At 38.5% G+C, this 27,081-nt stretch overlaps 2 protein-coding genes across 4 annotated transcripts; one reads left to right on the top strand and one right to left on the bottom strand.

Annotated features, from left to right (window-relative positions):
- Positions 1 to 3,595: 3,595 nt before the first annotated feature.
- LOC144632592 (leukocyte cell-derived chemotaxin-2-like) lies at positions 3,596 to 25,716 on the bottom strand. Of its 2 annotated transcripts, none has more exons than XM_078491281.1 (6): positions 25,622 to 25,716; positions 24,984 to 25,055; positions 19,774 to 19,876; positions 15,468 to 15,646; positions 4,859 to 5,041; positions 3,596 to 3,672 (listed from the first exon to the last, which is right to left on the bottom strand). In XM_078491281.1, the coding sequence occupies exons 1-5, from the start codon at positions 25,674 to 25,676 to the stop codon at positions 4,860 to 4,862; spliced, it is 591 nt and encodes a 196-aa protein (XP_078347407.1). In that variant the 5' UTR covers positions 25,677 to 25,716; the 3' UTR covers positions 3,596 to 3,672; position 4,859. The 2 variants fall into 2 exon arrangements, with proteins under 2 accessions (XP_078347407.1, XP_078347399.1); XM_078491273.1 differs by lacking the exons at positions 3,596 to 3,672; positions 4,859 to 5,041 and adding exons at positions 12,086 to 12,241; positions 13,709 to 13,891.
- Positions 20,454 to 22,986, top strand: LOC144632024 (uncharacterized). 2 transcript variants are annotated; one of them, XM_078490618.1, is made up of 2 exons: positions 20,454 to 20,604; positions 20,784 to 22,986. In XM_078490618.1, exon 2 carries the CDS (start codon positions 20,996 to 20,998, stop codon positions 22,961 to 22,963), a length of 1,968 nt encoding a protein of 655 aa, XP_078346744.1. In that variant the 5' UTR covers positions 20,454 to 20,604; positions 20,784 to 20,995; the 3' UTR covers positions 22,964 to 22,986. The 2 variants fall into 2 exon arrangements, with proteins under 2 accessions (XP_078346744.1, XP_078346738.1); XM_078490612.1 differs by having other exon boundaries at positions 20,454 to 22,986.
- Positions 25,717 to 27,081: the final 1,365 nt, after the last annotated feature.

Genomic DNA, 27,081 nt, shown 5'->3' with positions numbered 1-27,081 from the left:
TTCTATCGTAGTTTTACCAAGCTTGAGTATTTAGATTACACTTTAAGTAAATTTGTAAAATTCATTAATTATTCATGAGGGTGCAAACCAATCCCAGCACAGTATTCAGATCACATGTACACAACTGTAAACCCCAATACAAATCAAACAATAGAATTAACTTTTGATACAAACTCCTGCTCAGCTAGTTAGTATTCATTAACTTTTGATACAGATCTCTACTGATTCGCATAACAATACTTTGCATTCAGTTTATTGTTTTCATTTCACAAGTAGAATAAAATATTCGCGTCCAATCTGTATGGCCGTTTACAATGGCTCGCCTATCGGCTCGCCATTGAAAATGCCCATACAGATCTCCCGCTCATATTTTATCTACTACTTATAACTCGCTCTAATGGACAACGGCTGTAAGGGATGCATCCTATGCTGCACATAGTGCCTCTCAAGTCAAGTCATTATTATTATTATTATTATTATTATTATTATTATTATTATTATTATTATTATTATTATTATCGTTATTATTATTATTATTTATTTATTATTTATTTTTTCTTTTTCTTTTTTTATTTTTTTTTAACAATTAAGATTTAAACATTTTTCTATATCATAGATTATAATAACATTTTTATATGACTTATAATATATTTTTATTGTATTTATATTTAGTATTAGTGTAGCTTTTAGTTTTTAGCAGTGTCCCCTAATTAGTATGGTGTTATTTTCCAGGCTATAAGGTTTTTGACACTTAAATAAAGTTTCTTTTATCTTATTTGTATAGGTTTTACCAATGAAAAATGACGTCGCTATAACCGTCATACGACAAAATCAAACGAGGTCAAAAATACCCTATTTTTGACCTTTGAGGCTAGTCTTTGATATATCTTTGTCTAACCGGAAAAAGAGACATTTTTGAATTTTTTTAAAAAAAACAATTGTGTAGGCAGGGTTCCGAGCTATGTCATTTTCATAAATTAAAGGTGACTTTGAACTTTCAAAATAAAGGGCAACCTCGAGCCAAATGGTGCATACTGCCGGAGCTTATCCCGGTTCTGCTCCCCCCTGGATGGGATGCTAGTCCATCGCAGGGAAGACCCCAGCATTATTTCGCCGTTACCCATTTATACACGTGGGTAAAGAGAGGGGCACCATGAGAGTAAAGTGTCTTGCCCAAGAACACAATACAGTGACCCCGGCCAGGGCTCGAACCAAGAACGTCCGCTCCGGTGTCCGGCGCGCTAACCATTAGGCCACTGCGCCTCCCACAAAAATTTCCCACAGAATGTTTTAAAAATATAAATCGTAAACGAAATTTTTATCGAGCAGTTATAAGTTATTAGCCCCATATTTGATGTTCCCATGATTGACGTTACGGCAACCTTAGCTTTGCATTGGTACAAATTTGTAAAAACGTTTTTCGTCAACATTACTGGTAAAAGCTGTGATAATGTCAAACACAGAATGCAAAAACCATTATAGACCAATCATCGCTTTACAACGTCAGCCCGGTCTAGTTTAAATTTTTCCATTTACAAAATTGTGATATTCTTATGACAGCCCTAACGACTTACCACAGACAACATCTTTTTCCTGTCGAGATAGGCTTTTCAGTGTCGAGTAAAAAATGCAAATATAGTCCAGGCCAATATGTCAAGGACAATTAAAAATTTCTTAAATCCTTCTATAAGGCAAGGGTATAGCGTTACCAAAACCTTTCGCTCAACCTTATGGTCCCGCAAACAAAGAAACATTGTTGCAGATCTAGAAACACTGTTTTCCATAATTGTTTCCTTTTAGCGTGCAAACAGTGAAACATTTGCTGCTGACGGAAGCAAAATGCCCTTTAACTGAAATATCGAAACATTTTTTTGGTTTCTCAGAAATATAATGTGCTTTAAACGTTGCGTGTGTTCTAACCACTAACCACTCAACTCTGACCACTAAGCCTACTCCAAACCTTTTTATAGCATCGTTTTTCGGTTTCCCGGTTATTTATCAGTGTGTTTCTTGTTGCTGTTTTTATTATATGCCCAACAGGTCTAAAAGATCTAAAAAAGTACCTAGTCGCCGGTTAATTTTCACTCGAATAAAGTGATCCTCAAATTTTCTTTGATTTGAGACATTGAGGTTTGTGTTGTTGTCTTTTTGTGAGTTTAAGAGTTCACAGAGAATCAAGACGCTCTGCGCACATGAAAAAGCAAATCATCGCTGAGTTGGATCAAAACTCTAGATATTTTACTGGTAGCTTACTACAAACATCATATTGTAAAAAGGAAAGAAAACAAAACAAAATACAAATTGTTCTTTGCCGGTGTAGCAGCTGCAAGAGAACGTTTTGGACACGAGTTGGAGCGACGGACGGGATCCTCGAGCGAAATCCTCCCACGTGTGTTACCAAAACTTACCGTATGCCCCTGATTCGCTAGTCCCTTTTTCCTATTCAACCGATATTTGGGTCCTTAAGTCGGTATACTTGAATGTAGTGCAACGTTAGTAGTATTATTGTGGCCTGTACTGGCATCAGAATGATGACAAATATTTGAGTGTAAGATCTGGATTCTATTTTGTCATATGCAGCCAGGAACGAAGAAATGACATGCCTTTTTTTTTGTGAGAACAGGCAGCAAGCACTTATTTACTGGCCCTAAGGGAAATAACGAGTTTTGTTTTGCCATGACCTGCAATGTGGGTCAAGGGGAAACAAAACTGATCGTTTGCCAGGGTGACCACCCCATCTCAACCTAAAATGATGTCTTTTATCTTCACTGCTCACCACTTAATTTACCTGCACGCGGCTTCCTAGCTTAAATCTGAAAAAGCACAAATTTACTGAAATTTCTAACACTATGCAGTGCTTGGAGCTTTTTTGTTGTGCATAAGATGTCCTTCTTTTAAAAATCGAATTAAGTTTTGCGCAAACAAATGGTATTTCTGATGTTTCTGTCCCCTGATAGATCACAGGCAATGGGAAAAAAGAACGAGCGTAATATCTTGGTTCTTTTATAAAGTTGAATATAGCATAATCTTAGCTTAGTTTAGGGTAAAACGGTATTTTACAGTATTGGTATGAATAGTTCGGTGGAAAAACATACTCTCAAGCTAAGAACTAAACAACATAACGTGCAGATTGTGCTATTTTATTGCCGTGCTTTATCTTTTACATTACTCTTGTAAGCCTACCTTTATTCGATCACTAAATTACAAATTGCTAAGCGGCAATTCAATTTACTAAATACTAACAATTCAAGGCCGGTTTCTTTTTGCTAAAACGGATACCTGCCAAAACTTACTAAACCAAGAACTGAACGGGGCAAAACCTAAACGTATTTTAAAGCAATAAACGATTGGGCCTCACTTCGAAACGGACTACCGATACCTGATTTAAGCAAAATTTGAAGAAATTTTTACTTAATCGCTTTTTATCTTAGGTTTAATCGATTTAAACAATTCTTATCCTAGGGTTTTAACCATTTTATTACTTTTACATGCTTTGAGATTGCCGATTTCAATCTTACTAGACTTTTATTTTTAGAGGACCCTTCTGAAAACTTCTTTTAGTGATTGGAGGCCTCTTCATTAAATATTTGTTGTCATTATTGACTGTTCTACCGGCTTCATCAGTTTTTTACTTGCTTGGATGTCATTACACCAGTGAGAAGACTGCAGAGCCTGACAAAAGTAAAAAAAAACAATGACTAAGGAACTTTCAGATCATGTTCTAACCGCAAAATGTAACGCAAATGTTTGCTCTTGTCGTCTACTACAAATAAAACAGATTTGATACCGGGGTTACTCCCATACATCACGGATAGATGTATATGCCATGGTGGGGTGGGAGTCGGGAGCGGGGGTAGAACTCCCATATATGGGCTACATTGGTATGTGCCGCGGGATAGGGTATGGTGTTGAGGTTCTCGACCTTAATTCGGGTATTGTTTTTGCCCTTTTTGGCATTGTGTTCCAGGTGTGATATTTAGATAGGGTACTTCAATTTAATCAGCTAAAATTGCAGTGCCTAAGCGCGCAGCTAAACTAAAACGATCCTTTAGTTAAAATAAAGTAATGTAACGTATGTATCGAGGGTAGCACTTAATAGCTACAACGAGCTAACGATCCGTTAATGTATTACAAAGCCATTTTTTATATAGTTTTGGTTTTGCTGTGCTTGATTAGACGTAATTGGGTCGTTTACGCCATTCTTAGTTTTTCCTTTGAATAGGGTGTCGTTTTTCGGGTTTGGTCCTTTAAAGGGGTCTCGATTTTCGTTTTCTCCATCTTAGATGGGTCACGTCAGGGTATAAGAATCTTCGCGGCACACACCTGTCCAAAATTCACGGGAGTTCCCCTCTCCGGGTGTCGCCTCCTAGGATGTTGCTTTGCAGGAATTTTAAGCTTATATGGGGTTATAAAATCATGCCTGTAAGGGGATTTATAAGACTGATTTACTGATGGAATAACTTCCAAACACACAAGAGAGAAGCGAGAAAAGTAAACACAGAAGAATAATCAATTAATCCTTCAAAGTAAAATGGAAATTGCCAGGTAACAGATTTGAAGAAAAAACAGGTATGCATTTCTCAAACCTTCTGATTTCATTTCTTCCATTTCGGTCCCGAAAAGCGATATGTGCAAGATGTTAACTAACAGAGATTTAAATTTTTTGTTGAATGCGAGCAATGAAACCTTACATGTATAACACTTTACAAGCTGGTTCTTGGCCTGAAACTTCATCGTCATTTGACAGAAACTGCAGTTTAAAACATTTCTCGGGGCCGGAAAGGCTTCGGGACGTTTTAGAAACGCACGTTGGTCTGAAAATTTACACAATTTGGGTGAAATTGAGTCATACTGTTACCTTAACAAACATAAGGAGTAGGATCCACTATACTCCCATCTTTGTAGAGCTGCACGTGAACATGGTTTGTCATACCAGGCGACGCAGCAGCCCTGTCTTTCATGGTGCCGATGACTGATCCTGCAGACACGTACGTTCCATCGCTAACGTCCTTTGACACATACCACATCTTGACCTTGTAGTCTTGTCAAGAAGACGAATAAGTATTACTACTATGTAATTGGTATATACAATATTAAGGAGCTTCTTTGATAAATGAGAAGAATGAGAATGAATGAGAAGTAAAAATTGAAGGAAAGAAAGAAAGAAACACCACCAAATAGACTAACGTCTATCAATTACGAAAGACAACGACATATTTGCAGTTACATGTATATTTCAACTTGAGGAGTTGAAAAGAGAGCTTGAAAAAAATAAGGATCCAATGAGATTAAATGTAAAACGCGTGACCTTGGCGTGTACACTATAGCTATTTATACTCTGAAAGTGGAAAATATGAGATGATGAATGACATGATGATATAAATCACAATTATGCAAATTGCAGGGACTTAATCAACAGATTCACTAACAAAATTTTACCTTCCCATGATACATCATATCCTGCCAAGTAAACACCGGTGTTGTAATCCTTCCCCCAGTGTATTCCGTGGCCATACGGGCGAGAAAGACGAATAACATCAGCAGGAAAAGGTGCGTAGACAGAAGAACCTGCTGCGCACACAATATCAATGCCTTGGTGTGTGCGACCACCTTCCCTGCATTGGGAAACAGTGATGACGTTAGCCTCGTTAGCATGTTCAAACAACAAAAGATATTTGATCCTGCAGCGAGGCTTGGAGGGCAAATTGCATGTACACAAAAGAATAACAAGTAGGCTGCAAAAGGTCCATTAACTGCTGGGGAGGGTACCAAGCGATGGACTAGCATCCCTTCTGGGGAAGGGAGGTGGGGGGGGGGGGGGGGAGAGAAGAAATACTTCTAGTCGCTTAATACTACGGAAACCGGGAGAAGCCCAGCGGTATAGGCCACTTGGCTCGACGTAGACTTAAACTTAAAACAATCTACAGCAAAACAACGCACATGTATTTAGATTTTAGAATTTTAATAACGGGTGAAAGCCGCCATACCTTGATGCCCCATAGGCTCCACTGCCATAGCTATCCCATCCTCTTATTTCGTTAGAAGGATTGCTGGAGCAGATCTGTTTGAAGCATTTCTTGCTGCTCCCACCTGGAGGACAGGTAACAGTATACAGTAATCAGTTTGAGGCCATCTTTTCCTACGAAATGAGGCTATAGCAACCATGACAACGATGCCGTGGATTCATTGATTGTAAAGGGGGTCTGCAATATTTTCGCTAAAAATGTAAACGTATTGTTTTAATCATAAAATTTCGTCGTCGTCGCGTAGTTGTGAATTTATTGTTGTCATTGAATTTATCGCTGAGCTTGTAAAGTCTCAATACGCATTGAAATCTCATACGAGTTTAATCCGGTTCAAACTTTTTTACCGCACGTTGCCTCCTAGTATGTAAATAAAATTCTCTTAAGTATATTGAGCAAGCGATAAAACAAAATTATTTGCCCAGACGCAATCAGGGCAGTGGAAAGAATTAGTTTTTAAAAATTTAGCTCACAACGGACCAGAAAATGTCAAAAATTTCCAAAAATTATCTTTTAATAAAAATCTGTAGTGCCAATGGGTTTAAGTTGAGAACCTTCAATGAAGTTACTTACCGCCGCCTCCTCCTCCTCCTCCTCCACCACCACCGCCACAGCCAAGAACTAAAAAGTAGAAAAGTTAAAAAGGATGTCAAGAGACTCTCAAAAGCTGAGATAATCTCCTCCGACATGAAACTTATGGTTTGCCGAACTCAGCTAGGATAACACAAATGTTCCTTTCTTAAAACAAAGACATGGCCATGATTTTGTGATATTTTATGACGGCTGCATTTTTCGCATCGAGCACTGTGTGTGAGTTAATTTCAAATGCTCCCCGTAGAGAAACCCAGCGATTCTAGTATTTTAACATAAATAACCGAATAACTGACTTAATAAAAAGGCTTTCCCTCTTGAGAACAAAATCGCTTTAAACTATTATTTTCACATGTTACTTTTTGCCTTGTGAGAACAACACAATTTTTAATTTTCATCAAATTGCCCAAGCGTCAAATGTTAAAATTAAATTCCGCAAAATACAAAGTGTATTCTTATTTGGATAAAAACGATTTCTAAAGGTTGCCTTAATGTTAAGGCAGTCTTGTTTAAAGTACCGTCAACTAACCTTCCTGACAGTGAATAATTCCCACCACGATAGTAATAACGAGAGAAAGTTTCATAATGAACACGGCTTAGCTTTGACCCTGCCAACAACTGAAGACAAGATTTGTAGGAACAACAACTCCAAATGTTCAGTATTTATAGCTTTTCTCAGTAATAAAGCTCATGATTTTAAGCATGTTTCTGTTATAGTAGCCTTTGTGCTCGTTACGCTGCTGAAAGCAGCATATTCAAGGACTAAACCGTCACGGTCCTTGAAATGTGCTTCCAACCATGAAAACAAACAAAACATTGTTTCGGTTTAGCTTTTTCGGAGAAAAGTTCATGATTTTAAGCTTGTTTCTGTTATAGTAACTTTTGTGCCTGTTACGCCGCTGAAAGCAGCACTTTCAAAGACTGTAACGTTTTTGTTATGTTCCCGGCTTTCACCGAAAAATCAAACAAAACAATGCTTGACCCTCTATCCTCAAAACATAACACTATCTAAACTGATTTGTAGACCGATATCGATATTTGTCAAGACCAATACACAACTGCCGCATTACACAAGCATTTTCATTTACTCGACACTGCTTTGCCAGGAAAACATGGCAAGGCAAAGATGACGCTAAACACTATATGCGCCACTTCAATTCCAGGAATTTATTTCAACAAGAACTTGCTAAACGTGTGTAACAACACGTTGCAGCGAAAACAAACTGACCTAGTAAATTACCTGCGGGAACACACGGCATAAATTTTATTAACTCAACCAATCAGAGCCTAACGTTGTAACAGCAAAATTATAAATTACAATAATTCTAACATCTGCAACAGTGTCTGCAGGGGCTTTCGTAGTCATTTATTAGACTGAGCGACAAAGATTACGGCATGTGCAAAGTCAGGAACACTGAACTACCCGGAACATGTTTCAAAATAGCTTACCTTAGCCACAAACCACAAACCTCTGACCACTTCCAACATATTTTTTCGTTTTAGCTTTTTCGGAGAAAAGTTCATGATTTTAAGCTTGTTTCTGTTATAGTAACTTTTGTGCCTGTTACGCCGCTGAAAGCAGAACTTTCAATGACTAAAACGTCCTTGACAAACCTCTGACCACTTCCAACATATTTTTTCGGTTTAGCTTTTTCGGAGAAAAGTTCATGATTTTAAGCTTGTTTCTGTTATAGTAACTTTTGTGCCTGTTACGCCGCTGAAAGCAGCACTTTCAAAGACTGAAACGTCCTTGATATGTTCCCGGCTTTCACCGAAAAATCAAACAGAACAATGTTTGTCTCTCTATCCTCAAAACATAACACTCTCCAAACTGATTTTCTAGGCTGATATCGATATTTTTCAAAATGACCAATACGCAACTGCTCATTACACAAGCATTGTTTTTTTCAGAAACATTATTTGTTTGCTGGAAATGAATTGCTTCCGCAACAAATGTTGTGTGTGTGTAGGGAAATACTTTAGGAAACGATGTTCCTTCAATAGTGTCTGTGGGGAGCTTTGTAGGCATTTTTTAGACTGAGCGACAAAGATTAGGGCATGTGAAAAGTCAAGAACACTGAACTACCCGGAACATGCTTCAAAATAGCTTACCTTAGCCACAAACCACAAGCCTCGGACCACTTGTAACATCGTTAGTTTCGGTTTCGGAGAAAAGTTCATGATTTTAAGCTTGTTTCTGATATAGTAACTTTTGTGCCTGTTACGCCGCTAAAAGCAGTACTTTCAAAGACTGAAACGTCCTTGTTATGTTCCCGGCTTTCACCGAAAAATCAAACAACATCACACTATCTAAACTAATTTTGTAGGCTGATATCGATTTTGTTTACCATGACCAATACGCAACTGCTCATTACACAAGCATTGATATTTTCAGAAACATTATTTGTTTGCTGGAAATGAATTGCTTCCGTCGCAACAAATGTTGTGTGTGTGCATGGAAACATTTTGGGAAACGATGTTTCTTCAATATTGTCTGCGGGTAAATATAATTTTTTTAAGACTGAGCGACAAAGGTTTCATCATGTGCCAAAGTCAGGAACGCTGAACTATTGCGCATTTGATCATTTTTTACAGGTATAATTTGCGCACTATAAAATATTAAATTATTATTATAAACTACCCGGAACATGCATCAAGATAGTTTACCCTAACCACTAACCAAAAACCTCTGACCACTAATTACATCTCGGTTTTCGGTTTCCCAGTCGTTTATCTCGGTGTTCCCTGTTTTGTTTTCAGTAAATGGCCGACAGCTCTAAAAGGTGTGTCAAAAAAGTGCCGAGTCACATGTTAATTTACACTCAAATAAAGTGTTCCTCAAATTTTCTTTGATTTGAGACATTGGTGTTTGTGTTGTTGTCTTTTTAGAATTGTACGAATTCACAGAGAACTCAACATTCTTGCAGAAGCTGCCGGACAAAGTGTTATTAACAACAACGAGTGGAAATCGCCGCCATGGTTGATCAAGACCCTAGTGTTTTTCTGGTAGCTTACAATAAACACCACAAATCATAATACAAACCGTTCTTTGCCTGCGTAGCAGCTGCAGGACAAGTTTTGGACACGAGTTGGAGAGACGCGCGCGAGAGTTAAGACGGAATCCTCGCGCGAAATCCTTCCACGCGCGCTGAAAGGACTTTTTTAGCCGTCATTTGCGTGGTCAAGCCGGTTAACGTGAATGTAGTACAATGTGGTACTGTTGTGGTCTGTACTGGCATTAAAACTGATGACATTTGTAATATGCAGCCAGGAACGGAGGAATCACATGCCTTTTCTTTGTGAGAACAGACAGCAAGCACTTATTTACTGGCCTTAAGGGAAACAACGAGTTTTGTTTCCTCAATACCCGCAATGGGACAAGACCACTTAATTTAATTAAAACCACCTAATTTTCCTGCGCGCGGCTGCCTAGCTTAAATCTGAAAACACCACGAATTTACTGAAATTTCTAACACCATGCTGCGCTTCGAGTTTTTTTATTGTGTATAAGATGTCCATCTTTGATTCGAATTAACTTTGTGCGCGTACAAATGGACTTCCGATATGTTACTCAGGTTCCAAAGGTTTTCTCTTATCTATTTCTTATTCAAATTTAAGAAGCGTAGCGATGATCGAGAAAACCTCGTCTTCTTCTTCACAAGCTTTGAATGGTGAGAAAAAGGAAAGAAGAAAAAACCTCTGGGACCAGGGTACCAATATGTACAAAACAAATAAAAATTTTGTTTTTCTCCAAAACCTCGAATCACAACCCGTTTTTGTTATTTTGCCAGTTTCAAAGCGCCCGTCCCAATTATGAAGGGGGACAAAAGCTTGAACAATGGACTTGCAGGGAGTAATTTTTGTGCTCGAAGGAAGTTATATAGTTTTGAGGCAGCGTCACCTGATACATTCTCGTCCAATAAAAAAAACTGCATTTCAGTTGGGGGTGGAAAAAGTTGCTTTTCAGAACAGTAGGTCTGCGGTGCGTACTTAGGGTTGCTGTCTTTGCTGTCTTTTCAATTTCGAAGTAAAATAATTCGATGTCATGAATGTTTTTAACTTAGCCTTAGTAGTATATGAAAGTTGTCCGAGGGTGTATCTACATATTTTTGACGTCTTTGTCACAGGGATTTGGCAGATTTTTGGTTTAAACTGTTCTGATATTAGTGGTAGGCAACTTAACCCGTAAAGAACATTATATTTACACATCTTAGGGAAGACATGACCTTAATTTGTGGATAGATAACGAACTTCGGCTAAAAGTATCGATTATTTGGAGACGCGCGGAAAAAACTTAAACGGTTAGCCTCAGTTTTTCAAGTTGTAATCCACTTCCATCCTAGCCATCTGAAGCCAAAAGACGCTTGTTTCAGTGCTCTAATATAACAATTTTTAATAAACGTAGACCATTATTTTTAGGTTCTCTACAACGCAAATATAAATTTTGGCTTTTCATATATCTGTTAAAATCCGTGAAAAAGCTCCTTTAAATATTTAGACGGAAATCACTTTCAGTGGCGCTAAGTTAATTTTATATTGAGAATGATATCTGTTAATAGTCTAAATTTATACGATAGTGTGCTATAAATTGGATGGAGACATTCGCAAACAAATTTTTTCATACTGAATTAGTTGTCTTTAGATACTACTAAACCCTAGCCGGGAAAAATGTTTCTAGTTTTGACAAACATGATACTGGTCTCACCTGGATTCAGATCACGCACAGGGAGCCCTCACATCCGTTTAGAATATGAATAAAAGATTAACCTACCTTAATCGCGCGTGTGTTTTGTGGCGGCCATGTTGAATTTTTAATGCGCGCGCGGTCTGCTAGTGCGAGGTCTGGAACCGATTTACGGAAATCGCTCGGAGCCTGCTCGGGGCTCTAACCTCGGTGAGCGATCGGATCCTCCGAGAATTTACGAATTTTGCCGCCCGTCCCAGACTTCCGTAAATCGGTTCCAGACCTCGCACTAGCAGACCGCGCGCGCATTAAAAATTCAAAATGGCCGCCACAAAACACACGCGCAAAAAAGGTAGGTTATCTTTTATTCATATTCTAAACGGATGTGAGGGCTCCATGTAATTACGCATGCGCGTCATGCAAAGCATTGACGTCATCTGTACGTCTGTCATCTGATAGATCACAGGCAATGAAAAACTAAGAACTTACGCCGGTAATATCTTGCTCATTGTATAAAGCTGAATAAAACACAATCTTAACGGAGTTGAAGGTAAAACAGGAGCATCTTTTTTACAGTATTGGAATGAAAGGGTCGGCGAAACAATACATACATACATACATACATACATACTTCAAATTTCTTGTGTGGAACGATTTTCGGAGAGCGCTCAACTTTTTAGGAGCGGTACTAAAAAAATACATTTAATTGCGCTCCCTGAAAAGGGCTTTTCAGCAGCAATGTTAGCGTACTCTCCAGCAAAAAACTTGAAAACACAAACTGTGATATGTTTTTAAAACTATTTTATTGCCGTCCATTTTCTTTACATTACTTTCCTGTATCTCCCACTATTCGATTACTTAATTACAAACTACATAGCGGCAATTTACTTCACTGTACTACAGGCTTGATCAGTTTCACACTTGCTTGAGTAGACTGCAGAGCCTGACAAAATAAGAAATTACAGATCAAGGAGCTTTCAGATCAGGTACTGGCTGCGAATTGTATAGCAAATGTTTGCTCTTGTTATCAACTACAAACAAAAAGATTTGATACCGGGGTTACTCCCCTACGTCCCGGATAGATGCACGTGCCGCGGGAGGTTAGGAGGAACTCCCAATATGGGCTATAATGGTATGTGCGCGGGATAGGGTATGGTTTTTGCGGTTTTCGTCCTAAAATAGGTATCATTTTTGCCCGTTTAGGCGTTTAGACTTGCTAAAACAGTTTGAAGCTGTACAAGCTGACATTTTGAATGCTTCGAATACAAACAAAACTGCAGTAGCGTTTAAATCTTACAGAGCTTCCCGCCAAATCGGTTGGACGGAATGACGTCACAAATATGCGGCCATGTTGCTGAGCAATATTAAAAATGGTGGCCGCCAATATCGAATTTATTGACATTTGTTGGCAAAATCTCTTAAGTTACATGGCTCTTTGGAACTTGAAACTTTGGTGAGTACCTAATTTTTATTCCTACTTTTTAATGGTAGCGAGAAGAAATATATGCTTTTTGGAGTGACCTTCTCCTTTAACGTATTAGCAAGTCGATATTTATTTCACATATACTTGGGCCGAGTATTATGTCCATAAAGGGCTAACCCAGATACGACCGCTTTCATGTGGCTTTGATAGCTCAGTGGTAAAGCATTGCACCGGTAACGCAAAGGTCGTGGGTTGGAATCCCGCTCATAGCCTGAAATTGTTTCAGGTTTTTTCAGTAGTATGGCCGCACTTGCATTTATCACATATATATTCCAATGCTACTGCTGGACACATATTCATAAACTGTTGGTTTTGCCGTGCGTGATGAAACGTTATTGGGTCGTTTTAAATAGGGTATCTTTTTTCAGGTTTGGGACTTTAAAAGGATATCCATTTTCGCACGTCAGGGCTTAAGAACCTTCGAGGGACACACCTATCCGAAATGTACCGGAGTGCCCCCTCCAGGTGCCGCCTCATATGGTGTTGTTTTGCAGCCATGTTAGGCTAATAAGAGGTTTCAAACACACACGAAGAGAAGCGAGAAAGGTTAACACAGGTAGTACTTCACTGAACTTGTTCCTTAAACGTAATCAAATAACCCTTTAGAGTAAAATTGAAATTGCCAGGTAACAGATTTGAAAAAGATCAGGTGTGCATTTCTCAAACCTTCTGAAGCCATTTCGGGCCTGAAAAGCTATATGTGTAGAATGTTTACTAACAGGGATTCAGTTTTTGTTGAACGCGAGCATTGAAACCTTACATGTATAAAACTTTAAGAGCTGGTTCTTGGCCTGAAACTACACCGTCATTTAACAGAAACTGCAGTTTAAAACAGTTCTCGGGTCCGAAAAGGCTTCGGGACGTTTCAGAAACGCACGTCGGTCTGAAAATTAACACATTTTGGGTTAAATTGAGTCATACTGATACCTTAACAAACAAAAGAAGTGGGGTTCACTACTTTTTCACCGTCGTCGAGCTGCACGTGAACATGGTTTGTCATACCACGCGACGCAGCAGCCCTGTCTTTCATGGTGCCGATGACTGATCCTGCAGACACAGACCGTCCATTGCTAACGTCCTTTGACACATACCACATCATGACATTGTAGCCTGGTCAAGAAGACAAATAAATATTACCTAATGTAAGTGGTGATATACAATATTTATGTGCTTTTTGATAAATGACTAATAGGTAAATAATAGCAATTACATGTAAACCCTGAAAGTGGTAAACATGAGATGATGAAAAAACGAAAGAGTATGAAATCTTCGTAGTTATGCTCCACCCTAAGCAGTTGAATCAAAAGTAAAGTTTTCACGTACATCCACCTGGACTATGCTTTTGGCCCGCCAGAGAGCTTAGTCAATTATTTCTAATATGGCCAATAGTACAATTTATGTTATGTTGTGCTATGTTATGTTATGTTATGTTATGTTATGTTATGTTATGTTATGTTATGTTATGTTATGTTATGTTATGTTATGTTATGTTATGTTTTTCCATTACTCCAGCTTTTATTTCTACTAGTCATACTGGCTGCGGTCACATCTACGACGTAACTAAAGTTTAACTTTAGTTAGTATCAAGTTACGTGACGTCATGCCTAACTGTAGTTAGTGCTTTCGGTCGTCTTTGCGGTCACACCAATGCAGTTAACTACAGTTAAATCTGATAAGCCTTTGGATAATTTCAAATTAAAATTAGTTCATGACAGCCCTTCTTGTTGATTCGTAAAATGTAAAAAAATCACTTGACGTTTTTAAAAAAGAACTTAAAACATTACTTTTTAGAGAGGCCTTTTTATATTAATCATATTTTATTTTTTAATCCAAAGTAAATTGTGAATTACGTAATTAATATTTTATTTTTTAAAATTATCAAGACCTAGAGAGGCCTTTTTATATTGATCATATTTTATTTTTTAAATTCAAAGTAAATTGTAATTTATTTAATTAATATTTTACTTTTTAACATTGTCAAGCGCCTTTGAACGTATGGAATTGGCGCTATACAAATGATAATTATTATTATTATTATTATTATTATTATTATTATTATTAAGTTGACCGGCAAAAGCTGTGTCTAGTTGTTTCTCTATTTTTTTAAATTTTTGTAAGAAAACTCGGCGTCGTAGAAAAAACGGATACTAGACGCAGAAAAATTCAAGCTTTATTCTTTGCTTACATTGGTTGTATGTAATTTCTTGGCATGTTGTTTTTCTTTTTTCCCCTCACTTCACGCTTTATTTTGCATATTTATGTTCATCTCGCTCATGCGAAAAAAAATTGTCACATTCTGATTGGTTGTTCGTTTGTAAACTTAAGAAAACCCTAGCCTGCGTTGCAAACGAACAAAACCCCATACCGGGGTTTTGTTCGTCTGCAACGCAGGCTAGACTAACCCATGAACCCTGCTTGGGTATAACTTTAGTTAGTCTGTATTGTTTTGGATGACCGAGGCGTAAATTTTCTAACTATAGTTAAGGGTGATCAGAGAAGCGGTCACATTACCGAAAAAGCTAACTATAGTTATCCCTGTCTTAACTATATTTAGTAGCCCAGATGTGACCGCAGCCACTATGCCCAGCTGCAACTTATGTAACTAATGATGAACTTTTTGTGTACATTTTTTTCTCAATTCCTTTCAATCAATGACTCAATTAACAGATTCACAAAAAAGGTTTACCTTGCCACGAACCAGTTCCTTCCATGTAGATACCGGTGTTGAAATCCTTCCCCCAGTGTTTGTGCGTACGGCCATATGGTTTAGAAACACGACGAACTTTGGCAGGAAATGGTGCGTAGACGTAAGAGCCTGCTGTGCACACAATATCAATGCCCTTGTGGGAGCGTCTACCTCCGTCCCTGCATTGAGATAAATGGAAAGCATGGCTATGGCTATGGGTAAAAAAATAAGACCAAATAAAGTTTCTAACTCCTAAGTGTCAAAATACGAAAACAAAGTGTATTATTGTGGGCCATTTCCTATCGGTTTTCGTTTTCTTTAACGTGTCTGCTTGGCTAAATAAAAGACATAGCAGATAGAAATGTAACAGTTTACCAAACGAAACCGTAAAGCCCTCGTTTTAAGCACATGTACATATATCCATTGCTCCAAACAAGACAAGGGACTTGGATCAAAAACCTATCGATTTCAGCTACGGTGTAGCTAACCCGACAAAATAAAGGAAAACTATTGATAATTTGCTGAAACCAGACTACATTTCGGGTTAGGATTTCTTATCAATACCTTGCCTTAAACCCTGGAACTGATTTAGTGCAAGAAGAAGAGATGGGTCTATTATGGGGTGAAGCGCAGGCCAAAGCTCAGGACCGGGTTGAGTGGCGAAGTATTATTGCTGCCTTATGTCCCCAACGGAATGAAGAGTTGAGGTGAGCGAGTGTGAGTGAGGGGAGTGAGGAAGGGCTGTCCTCTCGGCCCTGTATAAAGCATTGAGGTTAAGTCGGATCAGTCTGCTTGTTGTTGAAAGGCCTGGCAACTGGAAGAAAATTCCTCAATACTTCTTAGACAAATCTTGTGGAATTGAATTCATACTTAAATGCAGGTATGATGATAAGAGCTTTTATGAAGCCCGGCTAAACGATCGCACATTTTTGTCCAACGTCGCGTTTGTCGCGCGCATCATTGGGGGTGGCTAAACAAGAAAACAATGTTTGATCAAACATCGAACAAAGTGAGCCCGCATAACGCTCTGTGTGTATTACCGCTGAAATTAGGGCGTGAGTTTAATTGATTAATTAATTAATTAACTAGCGATGTCACACAGATTGGGTTTCTGATTTGTTGCTTTTTCCTGCTTGGGCTTTCTTTCTCTGCAGAGGTGGCTCCTCGATCAAAAATTTGCTCGTGAAGCAAAATGTTGGATGAAAATCGAAACCAGCTAAGGTGGCTCAAAACAGTTTCTTGCATTTTTCAGCACATCAACTCTGACGGATCAATACTACGACTCTTTTTCAGATGACGCATCAATTATGGCATCAAACCGAGGCCCAATCACTGAAGAACAGGTTATGATTATTTTCTTGACATTTCAAGTTACCATAGCAACGGTATAACCTGTTAAAACACCTTTAATTTTAGCTTTAAGTGTCGTAACTCGAAAACAAGTCCTGTGACCCCCATTTTATATTATCGACAGGATAAGATGCTACTTTGGGCAAATTTAAAAAAAAATCTGTGCATGAGGTTCAGAGCCACCTTAAATCTACGAAAATTTAACGTCGCTCTGGGCCCCATCTGCAGAATTGTTTCAAACTTTGCTAAAAGTTGCAATTTTTCTTGCTTATTAAAATTCAATTATAAAAAATAGGGGTTACCGAGATCGCTTTTGTCACATTAGCAGTAAAATCTAAAATTAAGGGTGTTTTAGCAGGTTATATTGTTGCTATAGTAACCTATTGTGTCATAAAAATGATAACAACGGGTTCAACGATCACCAATCATTGGGCATTCGTTTGACACCATGATTGTAGCATCAAATGATAAAGCATGGTTATTAAATAGATTTAGCCCATCCTCAGAGACCCAGGGTCAGTTAGTGGGGCGAAACGAGGGAATAAACCGGCAGAAATCGTAGCGACGAAAGTTTTCAAGAACGGCGAAAAGAGCCCGGGAACCCCTATTTCTGTGGATTTTCTATGGGTATTGGGCTCCGCTCTGCGGCCCTTCTGGCCGTTGTGGAGCTCCGCTATAATGACCCATCAAAATCTAAGTCTTGGAAATTGCTGGAAGCTGTCGCCAGCCACCTTAAATGCAATACTGAGATAGACGGCTAAACGGTCACATGCATTTCCAACATGATGCTGGAAGAAAATGTTTGACCATTTATACAGGAATATGTTATCGCATTTTAAGGATTTAAAATATCTCTATGATGAGTAATTGTAATTGGACTGAGTGGAGTACGATTCATAATGGTAATAGGACTGAGTGGAGTCCAATTCGGTCTGTAATAATAATAATCATAAGAGTGATTAACAAAATCGATTTGTTAATCACGAGTATGATTACAGACAGAATTGGACGACACGAAGTCCTGTTACCAATTAATCAAAACTATAACAAAATTCAAGAACCAAAGTAACAAACTTTACCGGCGAAATGATGAAAAGCGCGATTACTCTCTGAATTGTACGACACGAGGTCCAATTACTAATTAATCGTATCAATAACAAAATTCGATGTCAAAGTCAAAGACATGTTCAATCGGTTTGACAAACAGTACGGAAATATGTTATAAACGAAAATACCAAGTACGAAAATACCAAGAAAGAACCCATTTAAGTGCACGTGATTGACGTGCGAATGGCGTAGGTGTCCAATTACAGGTATCCAATTACAAGAAGTTATAATTGGACACCCACATGATCGCGCGCCAATAACGCGACAAATAGGCGCGCGCAGAACCAATCGAAATCGAGAATTTTGTTATAGATACGATTAAAAGTATAGAGAAAAATTTGTTATATCAGTTCAACAACAAACTGATTCTTATTGACAAAAAACTCATGTTTTAAAAGACTTGGTAGGACATCAATCTTGTTACTGTTCAAGACCTATTGATAAATAATGGCACAATAATGACTTTTAACGTCTTTTGTAATAAGTACAGTAATGTTGAAAAGAACTTTCTTCTGCTCTATCAAATGATATCAGCAATTCCAAAACGTTGATTGTTTCAGGGAACGTTCTTTGGCTACAAAAGAGTTGTGATGAATATTCTGAATATAGATGTGGAAGATTACAAAAAGAATGTTGTATAAAAACTTAAGTTTATAAAATTAATTATGAATGTGTGCGAAAAAGAATGTTATAGTGCCTTTATCAATTATGGAGACGTTGAGTAAAGTCAATGGTATGGTCACCGGGCCATGCATTTAACCACATTTCATACACATTTCGTATGTGTTCTTTTCTTCTGGTGTTAAAAGCTCTGCCATTTTCACCGATATAACGCCATAAACAATCGGCGCATGGAAGTTTGTCAACAACGTTAGCTAGTGAATCTGGTGAAGGTCGAAACTTCGGTGCCTGGAACTGCTATTGTGGAGTGTTGCCCGTGGGAGGCAAGTGTCCGTTAGATGAGGCTTGACTGAACAAAACAAGTTCAACGGCCAACAAACGAACATCAACGCACCGTAGCGTAATGAAAAAAAAAAAAATACAAAAACCATCCAAATCATGAAGGAAGTTTATTGGAATAAAAGAGCCTAATTTAAACATAAGTACTTAGGCTAATATTTTGTGGCCATGGGGAAGGTTATTAACAGATTTTGTATCGTTATGAGAAGAAGGTGTCACGTTATAGAAATTTTACGGTATTTCAATATCGCCAGAAACCCATAAGGGTTGAAACGTGTAACTCCCTATGATTCGCATTGTACAAAGCGTTTGCACATTCGTTTGCACTAAGTACCATATTTGGAAAATCACGAGAAACATTTAACCAATCAAAATTATAATATTTGGATTAAATAGCTCGCGCTTGATGGCGTAATCTTGTTTTTGAACAAGCTTGGTTGAATAAAGTTAAATTTGGTTCAATTCCCCTGTTTCATCTTCGTGAAGTAGTTTGGAGAACTTCGCTTCGATACACCTAATGAATTTCTTTAGTTTCTGTAAGAAATTTACAGCGTTTAGGTCGGAATCCAAGCAACTTACCGCAAAACCAAAAATTATATTGCGTGTGTCATTCGCGTAAAAATTCTTGGTGTTTACAAATATGGTACTTAGCAAAATGAATATTCAAACGCTGTGCGCGCACGTTGCATGTTTCAACCCTTATGGATTTCTGATACCGCGTCCACAAATTTAAAACTAACCAAATTTAAAGGCGTTAACCGGGATAAGCTCAGCGGTATAGGCCACTTGGCTCGACGCAAACTTAAACTAAAGAAAAAAAGCTACAGCAAAACACGAAACATGTATTTAGATTTTAAAATTTTAATAACAGATGAAAGCTGCACCGTACCTTGATGCCCCATAGGCTCCACTGCCATAGTTATCCCGTCCTCTTATTTGGTTAGAAGGATTACTGGAGCAGATCTGCGCAAAACATTTACTGCTGCTTCCACCTGGAGGTCCGATAACAGTATATTGTATACTGTAAGACAATAAATATTGCACAATCGAAATGACGGTCTTAACAAAAAACGAAATTGTTAAATATAGATATCCGAACGCCGACAATTTCGTTAAGAAAAATTGTGTTTTCTTGACGAAATTAAAGCAATTGAGAAAGCTAGAGTTATGATCAAAAATAACTTTATTGCATAGTCTGGTGCAAATTTAGCAAAAAACGCCGGGCACATGCAGCTGACATAATCCCTCCATCGAACGGAAACTCAGTTGAGCTTTAAAAACGCTCACTGGTCTAATTTTCAGCCTTAATCAAGACCTGGCCAAACGGAGACGCAAGTAGACTCGAGTTTTTAACTTGCGTCTACTTGAGTTTCCGTTTGGCCAGGGCCTGCGTGCGCTTGCGTTGACTTGTGATGACTTGCGTTCAGTCAAATTTGCACGCAAGTCGGCGCATGTTTTTCACGGCCTGGCCACCCAACTCAAGTCTCTTGCTGCGAGTCCGTTTGACCAGGCAACGCGTCTGTTCGCATGTTCAACTTGCAACTAGTTCACCTCCCGCAATATCACCAGTCAAGTCACCTAAACGAACACGTGACGCTGAAAGTCCAGAGATTCCTGAACCACAACCGGCCCACAAAAAGCAGAGACCAGAATCTGAGGGCGCCAAAACCATCCGGAATCGCCTCACAGCACTGGAAACCAGACGAGCCAAAGTTAAACGGTCACTCCAAGTCCTCAAAGAACACGCAAAGAACTCTACGTGTCCCTACGGACTCCAGTACAGACCGAGACCACACATACGGTTCGACCAGACCTTCCAGACAGCCTTGGACCAGATCAGCCGTAACGCCCAGGCGGAACTACTCGCGCTTATGATCCAACAACAGGAGACTAACCTAGCTGCAGACAACCAGGCAATCCTGAAACAACAGCAGCTGCTCCAGAACCTGTGCCCAGACCAGCCAAGCAGTTCCCAGGCTTACAGAAATCACGCTGCCAGAGCCAGACCTAGACCCAGGCCTAAGTCAAAGACATTACAGAACAATGTTCAACAAAAAAATTGTAATCGTGATCTCGCTTCCGTACAAGCTCAGCTTTCTGAGCTACAGAAAATGTTATGTAAAATAAGTGAGGCAAACAATGTAAATAAAGGCAGAGTTGAACAGTATATTGGTGTGTCAAATCTCTCTGACTCCAAGGGTCCCACGCGAAATATTACAAAGGGTCATAAGAAACGCTCTCAAAGACGCAAACACCTCAAAACCTCATTAACCTACAACACTAGAGCTAAGAACGAGAAATACATCAAAAATTTCTATTATAAAGCTCTTTCAGACGACGAGGTTAAACTTCTTTCTAGAGGTCTCAAATTCATACCAACCCCTCCAGTTCCTAGCTCTACTAAATCCTTACTAAAGGATTTTAATAATTTCGCTCGAACAATGCGTTTAAAATACATGTTCGCAGACAAAAAGAAAACTACTCCTCATCCCTTCCATGTCAAATCTACATGGCAACCACCTATTCAAAACTGGGTTGCTTTTGAAAAATACCTGGAAGAGACAAAACTAGAACTAGACTCAGTAGTTTTCCGCCCTCAAAACGATAATATTTCAGCGAACGAAAGAAAAGCTATTTTCTCACTCAAACGCAACAGCGAAATAAACCTCAAACGAGCTGATAAAGGAACGACAACAGTCATTATGGACACGGCACAAAAAATAGAAGAAGGCTTAAAACAATTATCTGATGATAACTTTTACAAGCCTCTAACATCCCCTATTGTGCTTGAAACCGCCAAAAAAGTAAACGACATAGTTAACAAACTATTTCGTTCAGGCAACATCGATCAAATGACTCACAAATGGTTGACAATCGGCCTTAGACAACCACGCATACCAGAATTTTACACGCTGACTAAAATACACAAGAAAATTCCAGTCGGCAGACCAATTGTCTCTGGTAGTAGCGGCCCTACAGAGCGTATTTCAAGTTTTGTTGACTCACTTTTACAACCCATCGCCGTGAAACAAGAGTCATATTTAAAAGACACTACCCATTTTATCAATTTCATTGAAAACACGCACATTCCAGACGATGTGATTCTAGCCACACTCGACGTAAGTTCTCTTTATACTAACATTCCTCAATCAGAAGGAATCGAAGTCATTTGCCGTCACTATGAAAAACACTATGAGCACAACCTACCGATTCCCACAAACGACTTACGGGAACTCATGCGGCTCATACTCGAAGAAAATTCTTTCAAATTCAACGAAAGACATTTCATACAAACTCACGGCGTGGCTATGGGAACTAAGATGGCGGTCGCTTTTTCTGTCATTTTTATGGCAGATCTTGAAAAGCGACTCCTTCAGGCTAGCCCTATTCAACCTCTCGTCTGGAAACGATTTATTGATGACATATTTTCTCTGTGGAAGATTCCTATGAAAGAAGTTACCGATTTCGTTAACTTCGCAAACTCCTTCCACCCTACAATTAAATTCACTTGCGAAATGTCATCCGAGCGCGCGGTTTTCCTTGACACCGAGGTTTTTAAAGGACCTCGACTCACAACTCTCAAAATCCTTGACTTAAAAACACATTTTAAGCCCACTGAAACGTTTCAATATACGAACTTCTCATCTTGCCACCCTTTTAACACTAAAAAGGGCTTTATCAAAGGAGAAGCATTGCGTCTTTTGAGAACAAACTCAGTCAAAGAAAACTTTGAAACAAGCAAACGAGACTTCGAACAAAGACTCTGCGAAAGAGGCTACCCTTTAACACTCGTTCATAAAATCTTGACTGAAATACAGTTCACCGACAGGAAAGAGGCGCTTCGAAACAAAACAAAACAAACTAAAGAGATTCTACCGTTTGTTACGACTTACAACCCGGCCGCACCGAATCTTAAAAAGATTCTTATGAAACACTGGCACATTATTCAACAACAGCCTAAACTCAAACAAATCTTTAACCAGCAACCGATTGTATCTTATAAGAAGGAAAAATCTCTCAAGGACATTCTTGTCCGCGCTAAACTTCCTTCAATCAAACAACAATCACAAAATCAATAAAGCGTTAAGTTACAACTTGAAGGAAATTTGCAAATTTCCCTTTCGTAAACGGTCGTTGCCATTTGAAACGGTCGATGCTATTTCTCAGAACGGTCGATGCCATTTATACTTTGGACCAAATCGCATGAAAGGATCTTTCAAACTTCTCGAGAGTATCAGATGTTTGTTTAGAAATGTCAAGCGATTCCAAAAATTATTTTGGTTTTCTAGTTAACGAAATATCCGAGCTTCGGTATACCATAAGATCGCTATGTTCTCAACACTTGTAAAAAATTGGGCTCAGCGCGGAAGTGAGAAATATTGAAACAGAAAACCTCACGCAAACGAATGAATGAATGAATATCTCCATTTACTTTAGTAACCTAATGAGAATATTCTATGCCTGTTTAGAAATGCCAAGCGATTCTTAAAATTATTTTGGTTTCGAAGTGGACGAATTCAGGGCGAATTCTTGTCGAGAATGTCGAGAACGTAGAGATTAATAGTATGCACAAGTTAGAAGAATTCGTCCACTTCGAAACCAAAATAATTTTTACAATCGCTTGGCATTTCTAAACAGGCATAGAATATTCTCATTAGGTTACTAAAGTAAATGGAGATATTCATTCATTCATCGTTTGCGTGAAGTTTTCCTCAGTTTTCTGTTTCAATATTTCTCACTTCCGGGCTGAGCGCAATTTTTTACAAGTGTCGAGAACATAGCGATCTTATGGTATACCGAAGCTCGGATATTTCGTTAACTAGAAAACCAAAATAATTTTTGGAATCGCTTGACATTTCTAAACAAACATCTGATACTCTCGAGAAGTTTGAAAGATCCTTTCATGCGATTTGGTCCAAAGTATAAATGGCATCGACCGTTCTGAGAAATAGCATCGACCGTTTCAAATGGCAACGACCGTTTACGAAAGGGAAATTTGCAACGGCGTCATGTGACTTGATATCACGTAACTCGGTCCAGTTGATCGCGCATATTCCGCGGTAAATTGCGCCAATTATTTCTAGTTTTTTAACAAATTCTTCTTTATACTCGTAAACGAATTTGCCAGTAGTGTTAGAGATTTTTTAGTTTATTTATATATTTTTTTAGTTTTCGTTATTTTATTTTTATTAGCATAAAATTATGGGTTCCGCAGGTTCCGGAGGTTCCGCGGTCCGCAAATCCTCAGTTTAGTAACACCCCTTGCGTCCACTTACATTGCCGTCTGCCCCGGGCTTAATTAAGTCTTTTGTACTTTGTAATTAAAAATTGTCTTTATTCTGAACCGAGAAGTGCACGAAACTGAGATGCCTTGAATCGTCGCTGACAATTTTGCTTGAGTTTGAATAAAGTTTGTGCATATGAAAGGATAATAACTAAGAATAAAATTTTTAAATTGAAGGAAACTAAACAAATGTTGGCTTAAGTAAAATATAAGAAGGGACAAAAGGCATTGAACTAAGCAAAGAAGACTACATTGAATACGGAGATTGATTGTCGGTTCAGCCGAATGAGATGAACAACTTTTTGAAAACAAACAAATTTAAAAGTAGTAAATTAAACTCTAACAAGATTTTGTCCATAAAATCAAATAAATAGTCGCCTTTTTGAAGCAACAAAGCTTTTTATTCCATCACTGTTGTTTCCTTTTACATAAAAGCGGGTTAGTGAGGGCAAGTTCTACCCCTGAGTGTGAAAATGTTGAAATTTCTTTGCTTTGTGCTTGTGTCTCCGGGCAACTATGCGTTGGTGTTTTGAGAACTTAAAGAACGTAACAGCCGGAAAACCGGACGCGGGATCACACGTCCTCTGAGAGAAAGTAAAATCTGTTTTGGAAAAGTTGTCAGGTTGCCTGAATTACTCTTATGTCTTCACCGGACCCGGCATTAAAGCAAAGTCATCAAACTGTAAGTAGGCCATTTTTGTTTTTATTCAGTGGATTAGGATGATTTAACTGTGAGTTAGCGCTTATAGGCTTTCAAGGAACCGGGGCCTGTTGCCAATGGGTTTAAGATTAGAGACTACAAGGAAGTTACTTACCACCTCGACCTCCGCCTTCACCACCACCACCACCACCACGACGTCGACGACTGCCTCCGCCACAGCCAAGCACTAAAACATAAAAGGGTTATACGATGTCGAGAGACTCTTTAAAAAAGCTGATATCATCTCCTCTGGCATTGAAATTATGGTTTGCCGAACTCGAGAACAGAAAGGGCTTAAACTACTATTTTAACGCGAAATTTTGTGCCTTAGCCTTTTTGAAAGCAAGAATGAACTGGAAATATGCAAGGTGACATATCTTTAGGCTTTTACATTGTAAAAGATTGAAAAATAGTGTGCAGAAGATACAAGGTTATTGTTTTCTAGTTGCTATAACGTTCACAAAACTTGACGCGAACTTTGAGAATTCGAGTTAATTCCATGGAGCGGTAATTTCCTATAATAATGAAAAAGGTAGTTGTATCTTTCTAGATTTTTATGGTAAAACGAATATTGCATGAATAGCAAACTTTTACTGTTTAGATGTTGTAAAAAGCCGTCTACATAGTTTTGGCCATTTTCATAACGCTTCCAGTTCTTAGGTATATCATTAATCGGGTGACAAAATTTTCTAAAGGCTTCTTTAAATGCTTAGGAAGTCTACTAAAACCACACTTTGAGTACAGTCAACTAACCTTCCTGAGAGTAAATGATTCCCAACACGATAGCAATAACGAAAGAAAGTTTCATGGTGAATGCTGCTTAGCTTCTACCTTGTCAACAACTGAAGACAAGATCTGTGGGAACAACAAAATAAGTATTTATAACTAGCGTTTCCCAGTTATATTAGCCATGTTTTTAAAAAATTTATATTTATAGTATCCATTATTTTTAGAATTTTTCTGCTATAGCAGCTTGTGTGCCTTCCACGGTGCTGAAACACAGTACTAAAACTTCCTTGAACGTGCTTCGCCGACTATATTGGACTGTCCCAAATGGATGTTTGACCTGCTATCCAGAACTGATTTTCTAGACTGATAACTTGTCGCCACAAGACTAATACATGACTGCTGCATTTACGCAAGCATTTTTATTTACTCTACACCGCTCCAACAGGAAGACATAGGCAAGGTAGCGCTTAAAACCATGCACGGAAAGACTTGGCCCAGGGTTAAAAATCTCCTGGTCCAGAAGAAGTGAACGAAATCAACCCGCCTCACAGAACCCCAACTGATAAATCTCGTTTATAACGGGTGGCAGCTAGCAGGCTAGAAGTCCTGATTTTGCAAATTGCAAACCAATTTTCATGTTCAATCCAGTTAAAAATTTTCCGTTTACAAAATCGCGATATTATTATCATCCCCTAGCGACAAACCACAGACATAACATTACTTTCCTTTCGATATAGACTTCACAGGGTCGTTTGATTAATGTAAATATAGCCCAGATGAAATATCATAATTTTAAGTGTTATTGACGCTAAAAGTTTCGGTACGATTTTACCGACGTTTCGGCAATACTGCCTTCTTCAGGGTGAGCAAAAAGACTAAACAGCACCGTTCGTTATTTGCACTCGTATGCATTTGTTACGCAGTTGTTACAAATTTTAAATATAGCCCAGGCCAATCATTGTGTCATGGACAATTAGAAATTTCTCAAATCCTTTAAAGAGGAGAGTAAAACGTTATCAAAACCTCTCTCTTAACCTTAAGGTCGCGCAACTTGACGAGGAAACGTTGTGGAAACAGTGTTTTCCAAAATTGTTCGTTGGGGCGCAAACAGGAAGACATTTACTACGGACGGAAGCAAAGTGCTCCTTGAAAAATCCACAAGATTTTTTTGTTTCCCTGGAAAGAAAATTTGCTTCCGCAATAAATGCTGCGTGTTCACATAAAAACCTTTTGGGGAAACAATATTTTTGAACGTTTTCGCGTTTGTGGGGACGTTTATTGTCAGTGATCGCACTACGCGACAAAAAATTATTAAATCATGTGCTAAAACTAGGACCTCTGAACTGCCCTGAATATGCCTCAAGATAGATCACCCTCAACCCTGTATCACCTCATCATCATAGTGTATTTTTACAACTTTCTTAATTATTTTTGTCTTGGAATGCGGATGTTCAAAAAACTTGACAAACCCGCATTACAGGAGA

Source organism: Oculina patagonica, chromosome 1 (assembly GCF_052425735.1).
Source record: "Oculina patagonica isolate OP01 chromosome 1, crgOcupat, whole genome shotgun sequence".
Classification (NCBI taxonomy): Eukaryota; Metazoa; Cnidaria; class Anthozoa; order Scleractinia; family Oculinidae; genus Oculina; species Oculina patagonica.
The sequence above is the reverse complement of the archived record's forward strand: the minus strand, read 5'-3'. Positions and strand labels throughout refer to the sequence as shown.